Here is a 20,446-nt window from a genome sequence, read left to right as displayed (position 1 = left end):
CTAAAGTGTTTCACTCAAGTGTTTGTTACAGCAACCATTGTTGTAATAATGGTTACATTGGACTTTCTCCACTTGACAGCCATCACCCTGCCTCTGACACAATATTCCAAAATAATATCTATCCCTCCTACAATCCACTCCTCTTCTTTGCTCCCCATTTCACCTACTGATATCACTGTGAGAAATATCCAAGACTCCAGATTCCTCCTCATTCATCTCTCTCCATCTCAGCTCCTAAGTCATACAGACTTTTCTCCCAATCATGTTAATTCCATGTCCTGCAATCTCAGTGCTAATGTACTCTAGAGCTCTTGTGTTGGCTTCTGATCTGTCCTCCTGACTCCATCCAACTCCCCCAAAAGCACTTTCAGACAGTGGAACTGATAGCAAACTATTGCTTCCAAGGATGACGCTTCAGTCTATTATCCCATCCAATACATTCTTCAGATAGTGTGAGTCAACATTTCTTCTGCCAATTTGGGGCTATAGGAACAGAGTCTTATAACCAACCCAAACAACCATACAACAAAAGGAATTAGATGTGATTGTGGAGGCTGGGTAGCAATAAAAGGCATGCAATGTCCATTTGGTCTGTCTGAATTTTCTGTTCATCTCCATACTCCAGTGGCTCACACACACACCCACCTCTGAACTCTAGTTCTATATTCTAAGGCATTTCAGATCACAACAACATTATTTTTTTTTAATGTTTATGTGGTGCAGGCAATGGAACCCAGACCCTCACACACATAAAAATTATGCTTTATCACTGAGCTACATACTTACCCCTGACTTTTGAAATATCAATACAGGGTATAAAGAAGAGAGAAATAGACTAAGATAGATAGATAGATAGATGCATACATACACACATACATGATAGATAGGTAGGTAGACAGACAGGCAGACAGACAGATAGATATCAAGAGAGAGAAAAGAGGAGAGACAGTACATGAGAGGCATCCAACAAGAAATGCTGATTTTATTAATTCACTATAAGAATAGATTAAAACTGTGGTACTGGTGGCTCCAGCCTGTAATACTAGCTCCTCAGGAGACTTATATCAGAAGATGGAGGTTTTAAACCAATCTGAGCAGAAAAGCTAGCAAGAATCCATTTCTAATGAGCTAGCAAAACACCCCAGGCTGAAGGAAAGGTACAAGCAGTAGGACACTAACCATGAGCAAGCAAGCCAAGAGAGAGCACACCTCAACTCACAGTATAAGAATGGAAAAAACAACCCACTGAAATATAATCAGTGGGTGGAGGGAACCCACATGGACTTGAAAGGTCTGAAGATTGATAGAGAACCCAGGAACAAAAAGATTTGCAAGTGAGGATGTTCTACTGTGAAGACTGGTCATTACAGGGTATTACTAAGATATATCCTCAATTCATCAACAGCAAAAGCAACAAAGATGAAAGCAATTGCCAACTCCTAGGAAGAAAAACTCCTCCCCAGAAAGACAGTCAACTGGAGAAGCACAGTAAAGGGGTCATCCTAGAAGGAATGCAGGAAAGAGTATTTGGGATTTTGAACCTGTGGCTTTGCCCTTCACGTACAAAGATGGTCAGGAGAAAGAGGGTGAGGTCTCGTACACCAGCAATTCTGTAGAAAGTAAAGAGTGGAAGGGGAACATGAGCTACACATTCATGTTTCTGCTTTGGTTCATTCTATAAGAAGAATAAATATAATCACTGTCAGAACTATTGTTGTATACACAGCAATAGTCATGGCTACATGTTAGAATGAGCCTTGATGTACACTAACAAATGAACCCGAAATGACATAAATAAAACAGGTTTGTGGTTCTTACTTACCTAAAAGGACGTGGCATCATGAGGCCAGAGAAGGGCAGCTAGAAGCACTAGGCCAGGTAGTACTATTCATTTCCTGATAACTATTGTGCCGCTACCCCAACCACACCCTAGGTGGAAACAGAGATTGCCTTTAATGGGAAGACACAAACCAATATGATAGCCTGTGATATGATTGTTGCAGTTCCTAAGGAAAAGTTGGGAGGGGGGTGGCCCTCTGGTCTATCCTTTGATTCCTTTCCAAGTCCAGGTCCCCCAGTGAAACTCTTTCAGCCTTTTTGTCTTTGTAGTCTATTGATAGTGAATATTCTATTGGCAGTATCTTGTGCAAAAAGGGCAGCCTGGGGATCTGCAAACTCCCCCAGGGTGACTCTTTTACCCACTTGATCCAATACACATTTTTCATCCCCTTGAAACTACACCTGGGTCAAAATTACAATGCCAATCATTTGCCAAAATGCTAACCAAGAAGCATTTCAGACAACACTTCAGAGATGCTCTATAGAACCAGAGAATGTCCACTGTGCTGCTTTGGGAAGGGAGAGATACAAATTCAAAACGTTTCTAACACTTCCAAGAAATTAAAAAAAAAAAGAAATCCCTGTGTACAGCCACCCACCCAACTATCCTTAAGCTTTTCCACATTTGCAAACATTTGATCTAGGAGAGGAATGCTTTTGTTTATAAAACTTAGATCCTTTCTCTGACTCTAAAGGAACATCAATCTTTACAAAGACAAGAGCAACCTCCTGTGGTAGGTGCTTTGAATAGCAACTCAAATGGAAGCATAGGGTAGATGAAGGCAGCTCTACAAACAAGAGATCTTTGTTTTGTTGGTCCTAGAGATTGAACTCTGGTCTTGGGTACTGTCCCTGATCTTGTCCACTCAAGGATAGCATTCTACCACTTTGAGCTACAGCACCACTTCCAGTTTTCTGGTGGTTCATTTCAGGTAAGAATCTCACAGACTTTCCTGCCCAGTCCAGTTTTGAACTAGGATCCTCAGACCTGCTTCAGGAGTGAGGATTTTTTATAGGTTTAGTATTTAGTACAGGAGGGAGCATTTTTTATAGTTTTAGTATTTTTGAACAAACAAAAAACATTTATTAAATAAATAGTTAACACTACACTCCAAAATAACAGGGAAAAAACAGCAGATAGCTTTGAAGAGACTTCCGTAAGTGCTTCAGCTGGTGCTCACTGGAGCTCAGGAGATTCTTAGTCTCTAAGTCCACACCCAAAGTTGTGTCAGTCTGAAATTACAACTAAACTGGAGCTGAGTTGCCCTCTGTGGGTCAAGATGGGTCTATATCAGACAAAGTCTGTAGAGACTGCTAGGTATCTCAGAAGCAGGTCACAGACGGGAACCCAAAAAGTCCTAAGTGACCTGGACAACTTGAAATTGAGGTCAGCTGTCATGTGAACCACCTCTTCAGACGTCAGCTACTGGTGGCAGAGGATTCTCTTCATACGCATTGGTCAGAGACGCCTCGTGATGCCAAACTGCTTTAGCATGTGATGGAATTTCCTTCTCTTCCTCTGGTGGAATGGCGTCTGTGTCAGATACACTGCGCAGATCAAGCTCGGCTGCAGCCAGTTGAGGCTCTTCCTCTTCTGACACAGGGGCAGGAGAGTCTGTCTCAGATGCTGTGGACACAAAATCCTCCAGATACAGATCATCTGCCCCCTGTCGTGCCCCTTCAGCCACCTCTGCGGGTGAAAACTGTGCTTCCTCAAGTGGTGAGGGCGGAGCCACAGTGAGAGCCACAGGGACTGCGCCCTGCGCTCTTTCTTCCTCCTCTGCCTTGGATGGAGAGGCGCCAGCACACGCCATGGGCAGATCGTGGAGATGCAGAGCGGCTCCTCCCAGCTGTGCCTCTTCAGATGATGCCTCTGGTGGGGTACCATCTGTCTCGGCGGCTAGAGGCAGATCCACCAGAAGATCCACATGGGAGCAAGGCAGTAGTGGCCCTTCTCCAGGCCCAACTGGAGATTCACCTGTCTGAGATGAAGTGGACACGGCCATCTTGGCATCCATGGCAGCTGGAGCCCATGCTGATTCTTCAGCTGCTGCTGCCGCAGCCCAACACAGCTTCACCTTCAGTGGAGTGGGCTCAGCCCAATGGGCGTCCACCGCAGTTGGCACCTGGGATTGGCGTGGAGGAGTCACAGCAGGGTCCCCATCCCTGCTGTCCTGGGCAGGACTGACAGAAGTCACCTGCCGGTCTCTCCAGACAAAGGGCCAGAATCTTCTTCTGGGTCTGCTCTGGGGTTTGGGTCTGGTTCGGGGGTTGATCCAGTGTCTGCAGGTGTCCACTAGGCGCTCTCTGCAGGATCTCCTGGAGTCTGAGCCTGTGAAAATCGGAAAACAACAAGAAAACATGGCGTTTTCCTTGCTGTCACTGGGCAAGTTTGCCAGTTAGGGGCGGCTTTGGAATGTGGCTGCCTGGATACCTGGGTTCCAAGTTCTCTGGTCTTTTGTCAAGATGAGATCACTTCCTGGGGTCCTCCTACCTAAGACCCTCTTCTGACAGGACTCCCACAAAATACCTCTAGACTTCTGACTTCTCCTCCTGAGACATTCACTATTCACAAATACACTGGTCAGGAGGGACAGACAGATGGCAAATGGGGGACAAAGCAAGTCCCAAAGGTCCCACCTCCAGCTGCTACAATTAGAGGACATACCTGAAAACAGGTAGCACTTAAAAACTCAGCCTTGAGCAGAAGGGCTTATTTCTTTCTCTTTCAAACTTAGAGATGAAAGTCACGTGACATAAAAGAGTCATTTTGGAAGCCAACAGTTCAATTGCATTTAGTGCATTCACACATCGCATTTCTATCATTCCAACATGTAAGCCCTTCCCTAGTAGGATATGTCTCCCCAGTCCTCCCTGGAAAACACCAACCTACAATCTGACTCTATGGATTTACCTCGTCTAGATACCTCATACAAGTAAGTGGAATCATAGACTAATTTGATGCTTGGTGTCTGGCCTCTCACTTATCATGTTTTTAAGGTTCATCCACCTTCCATAGCATTTTTAATAGAGACAGAACCACTTCACAACTGCCACCATTGCACAAGTATTCCAAGTTTTCCACCTGCAAACCAACTCTTGTTCACTGAGTTTTGATTTACATGCGCAGGGAAAGGCATTCTTGGTAGAGAAAAGAAGCAGAGCAGATCATCTACATGACCACAGTTCCTCCAATTTATAGACACCATTCCCTCAGCTTCAAGACCAGCTCATGGTAGGCAGAATCATAGTCTTGCTCTTTGTGTCCTCAACTCTAGTTGAGCTCCACAGTTTTCCCCTCCTACCGAAACTGGCAGTTGGCTGATGTGGGTGGGGGTCAGATGGCTCAGCCACCTCAAAGGCAGTATTCAATATTCCTGAAAAGACTTGGGTACAGTCAACGCCTGAGTTTTAATGAGATCCAAGTGAATTCCAACAATTTAATATATAGGTCTCTGATTGCTGTCATGTGTGCATGAGATACCCAAGGCTTGGTACAAAAACATTAGAGATAAACTGATGACAGGATGTCGTATAATAAGACTAAACCCTTAAAATTCTTAGAAGCCCTGATATCTAGTTGAGAGAGAGAGCATGCTTACCTAGATGCCATATTAGATCTTTCCCAGGTTTTAATACTTAAAGAAAATCTCACATATCTTTAATACAATTGTCTTTATTGTTTCTTTATGCTCAAGTGAAATAGTAACTCTAGATTGTAAATAATGGACTGAGACTTGAAATACCCAAAAGGCATTTATGTATGAGTTAACAGAACATCTCTGCCAACTAAGCAACTTGAGGGAAGTGATGGGAGGGAAGGAATGAGAGGGAAAGAGGAGAGAGCTTACACTAAGCAAAAGGAAAGACATACATATCACTCGATGTGGAAGAAATAGTTGTATTGTCAAAGATTATAGAATTCACAGTCATTATAGACCATGATAATGACAATTTTCCCTGTGAAGGTTAAAATATGTTTGTGACTTTAACCAAGTATCACTATCCCACAGTACTGTAAAATTTGTGAAATATATGTAATCAATCTCAATAAAAATTCTTTAAAAAATAGATAATATTCTAAAATTTTGGTAGGTTCATGTATATATTAACAATTTCCCTATAGAATTCTCACACTCTTTTTGAGTTTGAGCACTACTCTTAGCTCTGAACATGGCTAGATTTACTCCTGTCAATTCACAAAATAGAGACTTAATAGCCAAACAACTTACAATTCTAGGAAAAAGGAAAACTTTCTCGAGATTCCCAAGTAATTTGTTTTTGGGGGGGGTCCGGTTGTGGGGCTTGAACTCTGGGCCTGGGCGCTGTCCCTCAGCTCTTCAGCTCAAGGCTAGCACTCTACCACTTGAGCCACAGTGCCACTTCCGGTTTTTTTCTTTTTGCTTATATGGTGCTGAGGAATCGAACCCAGGGCCTCAGGCATACAAGGCAAGTGCTCTGGAGCATGACCTGACTTCTTGTTCCTTAGCACCAACCACAAGACAATTCTGGCTGTGATTCCATGCTTTTTGGATTGTTTGGCTTTTTGGTTGGTTGGTTTGGTTTTCTACTGTGTTGGAGGTGATTGGAGCCCATTTGCGTTATAGCTCTTCTGGCTCTGTAGCTGGCACAGACAGCTATTGTTGCATCCCTACAGAAGGCAATGGCCGCTAGTTTCACAATTCTACAGCAGGCAACACCTGCTAGTGTTGTGGCTTCATGTTGGCTGCTACTGCTGTTCACATCCTTGTGTCAGGTTTTTTTGTTTTTGTTTTTGTCTTTGTCTTTTCTTTTTTGGTACTGGGGATCGAACCCAGGATGTTGCGCTTGCTAGGCAAGCGCTTTGCCACTGAGCTACATCCCAGCCCTCAGGTTTTTTTGAACTTGAAGAATAAATTCCATGGACAATGAAGGGTTACTGCAAAAAACGTTTTTCCAGGAGACAAGTGTCCTGGTCATGGGCTCCTACTGTACCCAAAGAGCTGAGTCTTGGGTTCCTTTCATACCCTGGACTGTGCCATGATTGGGCAGAACTTTACAAATGAGACATAGGACACATGAACAGAGCAGACATGATATTATAGCTTTAGATGTGGCTAATACTTCAAATGAGGAAGCTGAGCCTTTGAAATTAGATAACTCACACAAGGTCATGTATTCTGTCTAGCTCTGAATCTCCAAGCTCCTTCTGCTTCATCCACCTGGCCTTGTTCTAATGGTCCAAGAAAGACAATCAGAGGGGAACTCTAAACCTGCAGTAGGAGCTATTCAGCAAATGACCTGAAAAGATAAAGTGGAGTATGAGTCTCAGAGTGAAGGAGGAAAGTGACCAGGCCCTCCTCCTCCCCAGTTCTCAGTCAAGAGGGGCAGACATGTTAGGAAATAGAAAGACTTGGAAAAAATTATATTAAGTGAAGTAATCCAGGCCCAAAGAAACATAGGTCCCATGGTTTCCCTTATTTGCAATAACTAGTATATGTCTGAGACAAGCAGAAATGGTCAGATAATTTGATATTAGGCGAAATGAACCCCAAGCTAAGGAATCAAATGTTTTTCTTTCTTAATTAAGCAAACTTCATGGTTTACTCAATATCAACAAGGGGCTGCCTGTGAAGGGTGGGAGTGTATACATGCAGGGGGTTCTTGTACAGCCATTTACAATTAACACTATCAGTGCTCACCTAGGTCCTGGGCTTTCCATGTCCATAGTCTCCATATGCTTTGCAAATACCAAAGGGACTTTTTTTTTACAAACCTATGAAAGCAAAGGTACCTTCTCTTCTTGACAGACAGGGTAAGAGTGCCAAATAAATGGCTCATCAGCTGAGTCTCTACTCTCCCAAGTAGGTGTGTAAATACCTTGGCTCCTTCACCCACCGAAGATGGGCCAATTCTGAACCTGGTGTTCATTGTTCTGTACTGAGTTCTGCAGCATTATTAGACTTCAGCCACCCACAGTTATAACTGTCTGAGTAATCCAAGCCCATCTCATTTCTTTGCTCCCCTACATATCTCCAGCCAATGACTCATACCAATTCCTCCTCCAGATCTGCTTCTTAGAGAATTCAAGCTAAGACATCTGTCATGTTCCAGGCACTTGCTATGTATGAATTCATAAAGCCTGCTTACGAGCATAGAACATTACCCTCAAGAGTTAGAAGTCAGCGAGACAATGATCCAAGTCACATGGTCCAGGGAAAAGAACATATGCAACTTCATCATGAAGAGAGAAGAAGCTTTTGGGCACAAGGCTATGGCATGACTGGGCGGATTTGTCACCACAGTGTAAAAACACACAAGAAGAAAGATGGTATCACTCACAAGGACAAACATGGGTGGTGCTCACGAGGGACCTGTGAGTCCTGGACTCAGTGGAGAGCCTCTGCTCCCTTCGGTGACTTTCCTTCCTGGGAATACACATCCTTTACCCCACTGTCAGCTTGGAGACCCTGAAGACCTTATTCTGACCCAAGCTCACTTGATTGTTGAAGTCTAGACATTAATAAAGACTTGGTGGCCAGCTTGCGGCAATACTGGAAAGTCAGAATTTTTAAGGAGATGGGGCCAAAGTCACTGGGGGATCTGCTCTTGAAGATCTTGGAATCCTGGCCTTTTCTGTTCTTCTGTTTCCCAGCTGCTGGGAGAAGAGCAGCATCTCCACCACAGGCTTCTGCCATGATATACTATGCAACCCCAGACCCAAAGCAACAAAACCAAGAAAGCATGGACTGAAATCTCTGAGACTGAAAGAAAACATCAACCAACTGGTTCAGGCCCACTTCCCCCCTCCCCTTTCCCCTCCCCTCCTCCCCCCCCCAGCCCCAGCCAGTGGCCACCCCCTAAGGGGTCTTGGTTCTTGCCATAACTCAGGGCAGTCTTCCTGTAGCTACCACCCAGGGGCAGGTCTTGTTTGTTTCAAACAAACCAGTCACCATCTGACAAACTGCTAAAAGTGGGGAGAAAGAGGTGGAGACAAACAATACAAAACTGCTGATCCCTGACCACTCTGTGGAGAGTAGGTTTCCTGGTCCCACTGCTCACTCTCCTGAGTGGCTTTTCTTTTTTCTTTTTTGCTTTAAACTTTTTATTAATTTCATGTTACAGAAATTAGTGCAAAGATTTTCCTTTGCCCAATTTTCCCTATTGCTAATATCATATAATATCTTAATTAAGCAAACTTCATGGTTTATTCAGATTTCCTTATTTCTTTTCCAGTGTAATTTTTCAATCCAAGGATCTCATCCAGGAAACCATATTGCATATACTTGTCATGTGTCTTCATTAAACACTTGATTGTGACATATTCTACATGTTCTTCCTTTTTAATAACCTTGATAATTATTTCTGTTCTGACTTAAGGAAAAGTAAAGAGGAGGGGGAGGTCAGAAACATAGCTCATTCTTATAATTCTAAGTAGCTGGAAGTTTGAGATTAAGGAGATCCCAGTTCAAGGACAGTTCTACCAAAATGTTAGAGAGATCTCCATCTCAATAACAAACAAGTTAGGTATGCTGGTGCACTCTGTCCTATCAGTTATGTGTTATAGATAAAGTAGGGGGATCACAGTATAGGCCTGCCCAAACAAAGAAAATGAGACATTACCAGAAACATAACTAAAGCAAAAATGATTGGAGGCATGGCTCAAATGGTAGAGCAACTTCTTAGCAGGCATGAACCCAGACTTTAAATCCCAGTACTAAGTGGCTTTTACTTTCTCTTTATTAAATAACCTTTTGCAACTGTGCTCATCACTCATGGTTTTATTTCTATACTACTGAGAATAAGAACCCGCCACACTCATGCATCAAGACAAAACAAACACTTCCTCCTTATAACTTGATTATCTCATGTATAGGGTCTCAGTAATGAAAAACTGACTAAATGCATAACCTGGCCTCCTTGATCTTGATCTAGGCTCCAGGAAAAAGCCTAGTGCCTATAATAACCCCTTTTAAACTTGTCTGTTTGAACTGGGTTTGCCAGTTCAGGTTCCTATGAGGATTTACAAGGTGATGCCATCTTAAAGAACTCACTGCTATCTTGAGAATGTCCTCCCACTCCAGCTCTCTGCAACAGGAAGAATCATGGGAACCAGCTCACAAAGCTCAGACAGGGATGATGGTTGGTTCATACCAAAGTCAGTTTCCCAATGACTAGGCAGGCACATTCTCTTTATGTGTCAGTCTTTGTAGCAGGTATGCATGGGGAGCCACAACAGTACCAGCAGTTGGCTAAGTAATTAGTTAAGAGTTCTGGACTAGAAGGTGGCTTAGTGGTAGCATGCCTAGTATGCATGAAGCCCTGGGTTCAATACCTCAGTACCACATAAACATAAAAGGCTGGCAGTAGCACTGTGGCTCAATTGGTAGAGTGCTATTCTTGAGCAAAAGAAGCTCAGGGACAGGGCCCAGACCCTGAGTTAAAGCCCCAGGACTGGGGGAAAAAAAGAATTCTGGCCAGGCATTGTAGTACACACCTGCACTCTCAGCACTGGGGAGGCTGAGGGAGGAGGACTGAGAGTTCCAGATCAGCCTGAACTTTACAAAAAGTCTAGCTCTCCTGAGAACTGTATAACAGCTACTGAGCTCCAAAACTCAGTGGCTTTAACATTTAACAAAGATCAGCTATTTAGTCTGGGCTTAGCAGAGTAGGTTAATTTGTACTGTAAGTCTGCCAGTTGGGGCTGCCCGGGCAGGGACCAGAGGGTCCACTTCCAATGTCACATCGTGGACCACTGGGCATGTTTGTTGGAGGAGCTGAGCTGACAGCTGGATTCTGGGGACATGCTCCTTTTATGGCCCAACTACATAAATTCCATAGCAACAACATCTCCTCTGAGCTCAACAGTCACATAGGCCAGCCTAGTCCAAGGGAAGGGATTATATTAATAGTCTCCTGATTTGAATGAGCAAGTTGATGTAAGATAGTATTCCAGAAGGGCAGAGGAGATTGAAAATATTTCTATGACCAGTTTGGGAAAATATAATCTGCAACAATGAGGAATGAGAGACCACTGGGAATCAATGAAGCTGCACCTCCCATGTGGGTACATCCTGCTGAGGCCAGTTTAAATGGCAGGTGTGGGGTGAAGTGATTGTTGTTGTTAAAGCCACCAAGTTTCATAACATTTCTTATGCAGTAGGAGACAGACTTTTTTGTACTTCAGCACACTCCATTTGCATATGTGTGTGCATGGAAGTAAGTGGGTGTGCGTGTAACTGTGCATGTGGGTGAGCCTATAAGCCAGCAAGCATGCATGGTTATGGGGGGGCATATATGTGTGAGCTTGTGGTTGTGTATGAGGCATGAGAATGTGCACACATGGGCATGCACATATGTCTTTTATCCCAGCTCTCCCTGCTCTGGTCATACGGTCTTTACTTCTCCTCCATTCTCCCAGTTGTGTTCATGGCCACACCCTAGCTCCTAATCTAATGCCCCTCCACTAACATTTCCATGGGACACTTCTTCTCTGTGCAGTTTCAGTGGACTTTCCAGTAAGTGAATAGCACATGGTTCAAGTTGGGTAAATTGGCTGTTTCTCAGGAATCAGGCACAAGTGGAGAATCCTAAAAGCTGGAAACTGGTCACAGCTCAGAGAGTCTACTATAGCCTCAAAACACCTGCTGTCTGGTTCTTTTTTCTAGACCCCAGGTTTACCAATGCCTGCTGTGGATCCTGCAAACAATCTCCCTATAAACACCTTTAGCTTAAATTAGCAAAAAGTAGATTCTGTTACTTACAAACATGTTCATAAATATCTAGATTCCCTTCCAGTCCCACTCAGAGGCTCTGTAGATATGTGTTGCCTTCCCACAATTCCAGATGGCCAGTGGCTAAACTGGGAAGAGAGCAACTTGATACTTAGATATGTAATCAGTAGAGGATCTGTAGAACATCCAGCAAAGGGCATCATTACAGGTTGAGCAAGCTCCACATAGAGCTTCACTGATGCATTGCCATTTCCCATTTTACAAATAACAGAGGCATAGACGAATAACTGAAGGAAAGCTTGATTTCACTAATCACTATTTGACACTATCAAGGGTGCTTCTTCCATAACACCTGGAGTCTCCCCAAAGTCAAATCCCCAACTAAAAGCTCACAGAAATACAGCATCAGCTCATCCTGGTCCATAGCCATTCAGACAGTTCTGCTAAGGCAGAAATAAAAAGACACGGTGGTGGCAGCAGCACATTTGGAACATAACTGCCATTGCTGTGAATCAACTGGACTCCAACTCATGCAGCTGCTCATGGCAAACAAATGCTGCTAAGATCCTGTCCCAGGGAACAACACCAGTAATGAAGGAGAGGATGAGTCCTGTGTTTACAGACTTAAAAGATCCCTAAGTCAGGCCCATCTTCTGTGCCACCCGGGACAATGTGTGACCAGATGCGCCTTTCTTCCCTGGATGGACTCCACTCTGCAATGGAGTCATGGGCTCCATAGTTATGTAAGCCAGACTCATCATCAGAAGGTACTCATGTGAGCTGGTAATAAATCCCACCAATTTGTTGACAGGCTTGTCCCAAGTTTAAAAGCCAGTCATTGGAGAGACCATTGGCAAGTGAAGAAAGCACTGTTGTTATAAAATGTCCTAGCATAAGTCAGCCTCATTAACATTTTCTGGATGCTATTCTGGGTTCAGTCCCATACAGAGCCCTTCCCACATGCTGTTTCCTTCACTGCTCGCATCACCCAAGAAGATGGATAGTTATACCAGCTCCCTCTCTAGAAGGGACACTGCCACTTGAGCCATACCTCCACTTCTGGCTTTTGGCTAGTTAATCTTAGATTTTTCTGCTGGGACTAACTTCAAACCCCATTTCTCAGATCTCAGCCTCCCAAGTAGCTAGAATTATAGATGTAAGTCACCACTACCTGACAAGTAACTACTTTTGTGCCTAGCCTTTCACACTGGCTCATGAAACTGCAAAGTCAAAAATTGAGTGCTGATTTGGCTCTTCACACAGTCATCAAGGGCCTGATAGCATCTCACTTTTCCTGTCTGCCTCATCACCAATATGTTCCCTTTAAAGGTGACAAGTGACTGTAATGGTGCCATCCACATACTACATATCCAGAAGGGAAGAGAGAAAGGTTCCTTTCCCAGAATCCTCTAGCAGACACCTTCTCTGCATTCTGTGGCCTGAGCCTCCTATCACTTTCAATTATGCTCAGGGTCTACATTCCTAGTAGTATGTCCCAGATCTAGTGGTACCTCTAGTCTACTCAAACTCAAAGATCTCTCTCTCTTTAGAGAATAAATCCCAGACTTTCTTCCAAAAGAAGGCTCACTTCTGCTATAACTTTACAGAGCAATTGTTTGAACCCAGAATTTTGTTTTGTTCAGACAAGATTTATTGAGCCTTTGTTGTGGCCAGATACAATTTTAGTTACTGGGGAAAAAAATCTGAAAGTCACCTGCCCTCCTACCCGTTCTGCTGTGCTCTGTGGCCTGTCATGATTACAGTCTTACTTCCTTACAGTCCCAGGAGCTGGATAAATGATCTCTTAACCAGCTTTTCTAGATGTAAACTGACTCTGTGACTTTCAAGCTGGTTATCTAATTTGTCTGTCAGCTTCCTTCTCTATACAAATCAGGATAACAATATATCGCCAAAGAGTTATGAGAAAGAACTGGAAAGAGGATGGGACACATGAAGACATTTAAAGCAGGACAACATTCAGACTATTGAATGCTGGAGTAAGTGTGCAGTAAGTCAACCATCATTCTAATTTTCTGTCCATTGATTCTTTCATTTGGATTTTAGAAGGAAATCTTAATATCACTCCCCTGGGGGTTACCTATTTTGGTGTGACCACTGATCCAAAGACACTCATTCTCCCTCTCAACTTAGCCTTCAGTTAATTTTTTTAAATACATTAATTGTACAAGGGAGACTTCCTTGTGACATTTCTACAAATGTATACAATATATCTTCACCACTTCTATCACTCTCCATTACCCCACTCCCTTATTAAAAGTTTTAAGAAGCCGAGCGCTGGTGGCTCATGCCTGTAATCCTAGCTACTCAGGAGGCTGAGATCTGAGGATCGCGGTTCAAAGCCAGCCTGGGCAGGAGAGACCGTGAGACTCCTATCTCCAATAAACCACCAGAAAACCGAAAGTGGCACTGTAGCTCAAGTGGTAGAGCACTCGCCTTGAGCTGAAGAGCTGAGGGACAGCGCCCAGGCCCAGAGTTCAAGCCCCATGACCGACAAAAAAAAAAAGAGTTCCATTTTCATACATGTAAATTAACTATTTCCATGTTATCCATCCTTCTGCCTACTGTTAGTATTTATCCCTACCCACTTCCATCAGATTCTTTTTACCTTTCTATTTGTCGGTGGTGGGGCTTGAACTCTGGGCCTGAGTGCTGTTCCTCAGTCCTTCAGCTCAAAGTGAGCTCTCTACCACTTGAGCCACAGTTCCATTCCTAGTTTTCTGGTGGTTAATTGGAGATAAGAGTCTCATGGACTTTCCAGCCCAGGCTGGCTTTGAACCACGATCCTCAGATCTCAGCCGCCTGAGTAGCTAGGATTATAGGTGTGAGCCACCAGAGCACAGCTGTTTTACCTTCTTTTCACTCATTTTTTTTTCCTCAGTGTATATAAATTAAATCAAGGGGTTTCAATATGGTATTTCAGATGTATATATTCTGCCTAAAAATACTCTCTCAATTACTTTCTCCTCCCTGGCGTGTGTGTGTGTGTGTGTGTGTGTGTGTGTGTACTCAGGGCCTGGGCACTGTCCCTAGCTTCTTTTGCTCAAGGCTAGCCCTGCTCTACCACTTTGAGCAACAACTCTACTTACAGGTTGGTGTTTTGTTTTTGTTTTGTTTTGTTGATTAGTTGGATAGAATAATCTCAATGGCTTTCTTTCTTGGGTTGGCTTTCTGAGATTCTCATATATTAGCCTACTGAGCAACTAAGGTTTCAGGCAGAGCCACTGGCACCCACCTACTTGATTGGAGTGGGAATTTGCCCATATTTAACAACCTGAGTGGTTTCTTAAATTGTCCTGTAGTCTCAGAACAAGGGTTCTCAATGTCAATAAAGTAGAGGTTTGGAAACTAGGATGTAGCTTAATAGTAGACCACTTGGCTAACACTGGGTTCGATTCTCTGCAAGGTAAAGAAGGAAGGGAGGGAGAGAGGATGAAGGAAGGGAAGTTAAGCTATTTTACTTAATCAGCCATTCCCACAGTGCTCTTCCAGCTCAAACCAGCAGATGAACTTTGTGTTGAAGAAAAGAAGCTATGTTGTTCTTCCTTTAATTTACATTTCAGTTTCCTGAATCTCCACACTAAATGGTTCTATCTAATTTAACATAGAGTAAAACTTTACCCCAGTTCCAGTTTCCCTCCCCCCGCTCCCCCCCCCGCCTTCGGGCTTCCCTGGAGTCCTGCTCCTAATTATCTCTTTAATATCACTTTATCTTCCAGCCCCTGCTTCCTGACCCCCCCCCCCCCCCCCCCCCCCCCCGCCAGCCGATTAGGATGTCAACTCTAAACCACTGAAACTAAAAAGGGGTGTGATCAGCTCTGGTGCTAAACCAGGTAGATTTCCAAAAGGTCCCCGCGGGCTTTGAGCTGCAGGCGGATTCAACATTGCTGTGGCCCCACGTCTGCTTGAGAGCCTTAGTTGTACGGTGCGGTCGGCAGTGAAGGCGTCAAGCCAAGAAGTTTCACGAATCATCGCTGGAATCAATCCCACACAGGTGATTGGAGAAGGCAGAAAACACCCTGCCACACCCCAGCACACCTTCTCCAGCTTATTCAGCAAGCTCCCTACCCCCTCCCCACCTCTGCTGAAAGCCGACCCTACTCTCAGTTCCGGGGGCGGACTCTGGAATATTTCACCCAATCAGAAATAGGTTTGAACCGCTTCGACCAATGAAAACTCGATTTGCTGGCGTCGTCTGAGAAAGGGCCTGCCCCGGAAGCCACTTCTTCCTTCCAGCCACACTTGGGCGGAGCTAGCTTTTGTCCCTCCGTCCCACTGGCGGATCTAGCTGCCCATTACCGGGAGGCGGGAGCGGCCGGGACGCTCGAGTCGGCACCGGTGCGTGGCAGGCCGCGCGCGGGAACCTGCGGACCGCACCGCGGTAACGTTCGTTCCCCGCCGCTGGGATCTGGGCTCCTCGGGCGGAGCCTCCTGGGAGGAAGAGGAGGGGAGAAAAAAACGCTCTTCCCGAGCCCCGGCCCAAGGCGAGCGGTGAAAGGTGCTGAAGCTTCGGTAGGCCCACTCGGTGACCTTCGGGGGCTGGTCCCCCTGAAGAGCCGCGGCCCGCGCGGGGGGCGCCCGGACGCGAGTGGCCGCGGCTGGCGCCGATCCCCGGGGGCGTTACGGCGCAGGTAGGTTACCGCCTGAGCTTGGGGTATCGGGGGGCGGGGCGCCCCCTCCCGCGGAGACCGGCAGAGCGACCCCCGCAGCCCCCTCCCACGGAAATCCGTTCGCCGCCCCTCCATTGTCAGTTAAGACTGGGTTCTGTCCGTCCGTCCGTCCCCCCTCCCCCCCCCCTCTGTCTCAGCAGTTGTAGGTGAGGGGTTTTTTTCTTTCTCTCCCCCTGTTCGAAACGCTGGCGGTGCGTTTGCCCGGCCGGGAGGACCGGAAGACGGCCGGGGAGAGCGTGCTCCCGACCCGCGTCGGGCTAGTTCATGACTCGAGGCTGGAAACGATGGCCTGAGCTACTGTTGCAGCTTCTCTGGCCCCGCTTCAAAGAAGTTAACGACGGGGATCAGAGAGATCTTTTACATTGTTTCGGCATGTAGTTACCCCCCCAACTCCCCCACTTTTCGGATTTCCCAGCTGGCCAGGTGCGGTAGGTACCTGGAGAACCTGAAGCCGGGCTCTTCATCTGCGGGTGGCAGATCGTTGGGTTGGATTGTATTAGGGAAAGGGAAATGAATGGGAGCTGGGAGGCGAGGGGGGTGTCAGAAATCGGGTGGAGAGGGAAAGACGAGCATATTAGGGAGAGGAGTGATTTACAGGGGTTATAGCTGGAGACATTAATGGTTGCCCCTGAGAGGAAATGTTTAATGAAGTACCCTGGAGTTTTCACATTGGTTCTCCAAAGCGCAGAAACTTATTTTTAAAAAAACAAAAAAAAAACATATAAGAGCAGTGGGATCTTAAATTCTAAGGCCCCTCTGTGGCCTGGAAATGATACATCGGGAGTGTGCCAGTATGCCTTTTCTTACTTCTAAAATTGTGATAGTACTACGCTCCTCATCCATTTGTGACAAATGAGGGAAGTACGGCGCTTCAATACAGTCCCAAGAGTTTGCTGAGACCTCACTGAGGTCCTTGGAGAAAGAAAGAAAAAAAGGACTGGAACTTAATTGATAAACATAGCTATAATAATAAAAAAAAAACATTATTTTTGTTGGCTTAAAGTTTATCAGGTCTTACTCATTCATTCCTACTCCTCAGATTATCGATATAACTGGCACCATGTTTTCAGGGTTCTAATATAAAACATTATCTTTAGTCCAAAACAACAGTTCTACTTATTTCTGCACTAATTATTGGAACTATTAGATTGTTTATTCAACCAGTAGAACAAATATTACAGTAAACCACAGTTTAACCCAGTAAGTTGGAGGAGCAACCTTAGTTATTTCTTCAGTAAGTATTTGAGGGTTGTTTTTTTGTTTTTTGTTTTTTTCCTGCATTTATTATGTAGCTGGGTATTGACATTTTTAAAAGCACTCTACTCACTGAAATGTGTGATTTATGTTTGGGTATGTTAGAAGCACCTAACAGCTGACTTTGCCCTACCTTAGACAGTTTCTAGGCCAGCTCCCTTCCAGCTCTTTGCCCTAAGAGTACATGACCTAACCCTTGTAGAAAATTCTTTCATAAACTCATATTAAGAAAAAAAAGTTGGCTGGGCACCAGTGGCTCAGGCCTGTAATCTTAGCTACCTAGGAGACTGAGATCTGAGGATCACAGTTGGAAGCCAGCCCAGAAAGTCCCTGAGATTCTTATCTCCAATTAACCTTTAAAAAACAGGAAGTATCTCTGTGGGTCACAGTGGTAGAGCATTAGCCTTGAGTAAAATAGCTCTGGGACAGCACCTACACACCCTGAGTTAAAGCCTCAACCAACAAAAGAAAAGTTAATCACTGTTTTAAATTTCTAAATCAGGGCTGGGAATGTGGTTCCGTGGTAGAATGCTTGCCTTGCATGCATGAGGCCCTGGGTTTGATTCCTCAGCACCACATAAGTAGAAAAAGCCAGAAGTGGTGCTGTGGCTCAAGTGGTAGAGCGCTAGCCTTGAGCTGAAGAGCTGAGGGACAGTGCCCAGGCCCAGAGTTCAAACCCCACGACCAGACCCCAAAAAAAAAATCTAAATCTATACATCTGCTCTTTTGTAATACCCACCCTCAACTGGGTTGGGACTAAAGGAGCTGTTCATATTTTGTGCCAGTATTGAGGCTTGAACTTGGGACTGGCTTCTGTCCCTTGGCTTTTTTGCTTAAGGCTATGTACCACTTGGGCCACAGCTCTGTTTTTTTTGGTGTTTAATGGAGTCAGAAGATAGATTTTAATGCCATGGCTGGCTTCAAATCTGTCTCTTCTAAGTAGCTATGATTACAAGCATGAGCCACAGGTACCTGGCTCAACAGGGTTGTTTTTTAAGTAGATTATTTTAATTGTAGGGGAAAAAATAATTAGTTGTACTTTTAAGGAAGAAACAGATGTAAGTATTTATGCTTCCAAACTTTTTTTTTTTTTAAGAAAATGTGACATTTCAGACACATAAAATTCATGTGTCTCCCTCCAACTTCCAAGAGATCTTTGAATTCTAGGTTGTGTTTCTTTTGTGCTTCTTTGTGGCTACACTGCACTTAACCTGGGGTGCCTTTTAGTGCCACAGAAGCTAGGCATTCTCCCTTCTGATTCCACACATTCTTAGGTTTGCTTCTTTACCTTATGTGGATTGTAACCATCATTTAATTACTCCCCTCATGGTGTTTGTTCGCCTGCCTTCCCTAGCTGGGCGTGGTGGCTTTCAGGAAGCTGAGACATCTTTGCACACCTACCCACCCAATCCTTGTGGGTGTGCCCATGATAATCTTTCCCCAGACTCATCTAGAGACAGACAGGTCTATGCTGTTTCTCTGTTTGACCTTGTTGGGCCACAATCCACTTGTTTTTTCCAGTTTGGTCCTCTACTCTTACCCAGGACTAAAACAACTGTCTGAAGGCAGTTGCACCTATTCCAAGTTTCCAGGAACTTGGGTCAAATATCCTGGGACTTTAAAAAGTCATAGTAGCCAGGTGGGATGGTTTCAAAGCCAGCCTGGGCAGAAAAGTCTGGGAGATTCTTATCTCTTGTTAACCATATGTTTAATAAAAAAAAAATGCCATAGTTTTGTAAGCCCGTAGGTCTCATGCTTTTTAGCACTTGATGTATACTGTCCCATTTTATTCTATCACAGCTGCTATAGTAAGGTAGTACCATTATACAATGAGCAAACTGAGGCTTAGTGAGGTCAATTTGAATTTAAAGCCATCTGTCTGTGGTTTGTCACCAACAGAAATGGAAGATGGTTAGGGCAGAATGTACTTGAGCACTCACACATGATCTCTTCACCCTTCCTACTTCACAGCCTCTGAGTTCCCCAGGTCACAGGAGACCACTGGCAGGGGCCACCTCCCACAACTTGAGATGGCATCTGTGGACTTCAAGACCTATGTGGACCAGGCCTGCAGAGCTGCTGAAGAGTTTGTCAATGTCTACTACACCACCATGGACAAGCGGCGACGGCTCCTGTCCCGCCTGTACATGGGCACAGCCACCTTGGTGTGGAATGGGAATGCTGTTTCAGGACAAGAATCCTTGAGTGAATTTTTTGAAATGTTGCCTTCGAGTGAGTTCCAAATTAATGTCGTAGACTGCCAGCCTGTTCATGATGAAGCCACACCAAGCCAAACCACAGTCCTTGTGGTGATCTGTGGAACAGTGAAGTTTGAGGGCAACAAACAACGGGACTTCAACCAGAACTTCATCCTTACTGCCCAGGCCTCACCCAGCAACACAGTGTGGAAGATAGCCAGTGACTGCTTCCGGTTCCAGGACTGGGCCAGCTAGTAGGGGCAGAAGGCCTCTTGGCTTCAGTGACAGCTCTGTAGAGAAATTTGTCTCAAATCTCAGGATGTGATAAACACAAGTTCAGTTCTGTCTCTGCAGCAACACTGCAGTCCACACTGTGCTGAAGTTGAATTTCGTGTGTGTGGTATGTGTGTGTGGATCCTAGCACCCCTTTTCCTGAGTATATACTCATTTGTCATAGTTGCCTTTTAAAAGTAGTAAACTTTTTCTATTTTTCTACTTATCCAGTAGAGACATTGATTTGGAAATTCTGACAAATAAAAAGTATACAAATGTTGTTCTGTTCGTTTGCTTGGTATGTTCAGCTAGGTTTGGAGAAGGGAGAAGGAAGATTAAAGGCAGAATGTACTCTAGACAGCACCTGCAGAACTTAGGTCTTAAGCTGAGCTCTTTACCTCCTGTACCTGTGTGTATACAGGTGACATAAAGCTCTGTATCTATGAAACTTCTATATCTATGAAACTTCTAAAAAGAAAAT

General features: G+C 44.7%; 1 protein-coding gene across 1 annotated transcript; it reads left to right on the top strand.

Moving 5' to 3' along the window:
* The first annotated feature begins 15,875 nt into the window (after positions 1-15,875).
* On the top strand, positions 15,876-20,246 carry Nxt1 (nuclear transport factor 2-like export factor 1). The gene is made up of 2 exons (XM_013027029.1): positions 15,876-16,201; positions 19,466-20,246. Exon 2 carries the CDS (start codon positions 19,525-19,527, stop codon positions 19,945-19,947), a length of 423 nt encoding a protein of 140 aa, XP_012882483.1. The 5' UTR covers positions 15,876-16,201; positions 19,466-19,524; the 3' UTR covers positions 19,948-20,246.
* Positions 20,247-20,446: the final 200 nt, after the last annotated feature.

This window comes from Dipodomys ordii, unplaced genomic scaffold (genome assembly GCF_000151885.1).
Source record: "Dipodomys ordii isolate 6190 unplaced genomic scaffold, Dord_2.0 Scaffold99, whole genome shotgun sequence".
Taxonomy (NCBI): Eukaryota; Metazoa; Chordata; class Mammalia; order Rodentia; family Heteromyidae; genus Dipodomys; species Dipodomys ordii.
This window is presented reverse-complemented; position numbering and strand designations above follow the sequence as displayed.

What these genes read in the sequence shown, in the direction of transcription:
- Nxt1 (XM_013027029.1), top strand. Translation starts at nt 19,525, where the DNA reads ATGGCATCTGTGGACTTCAAGACCTATGTGGACCAGGCCTGCAGAGCT.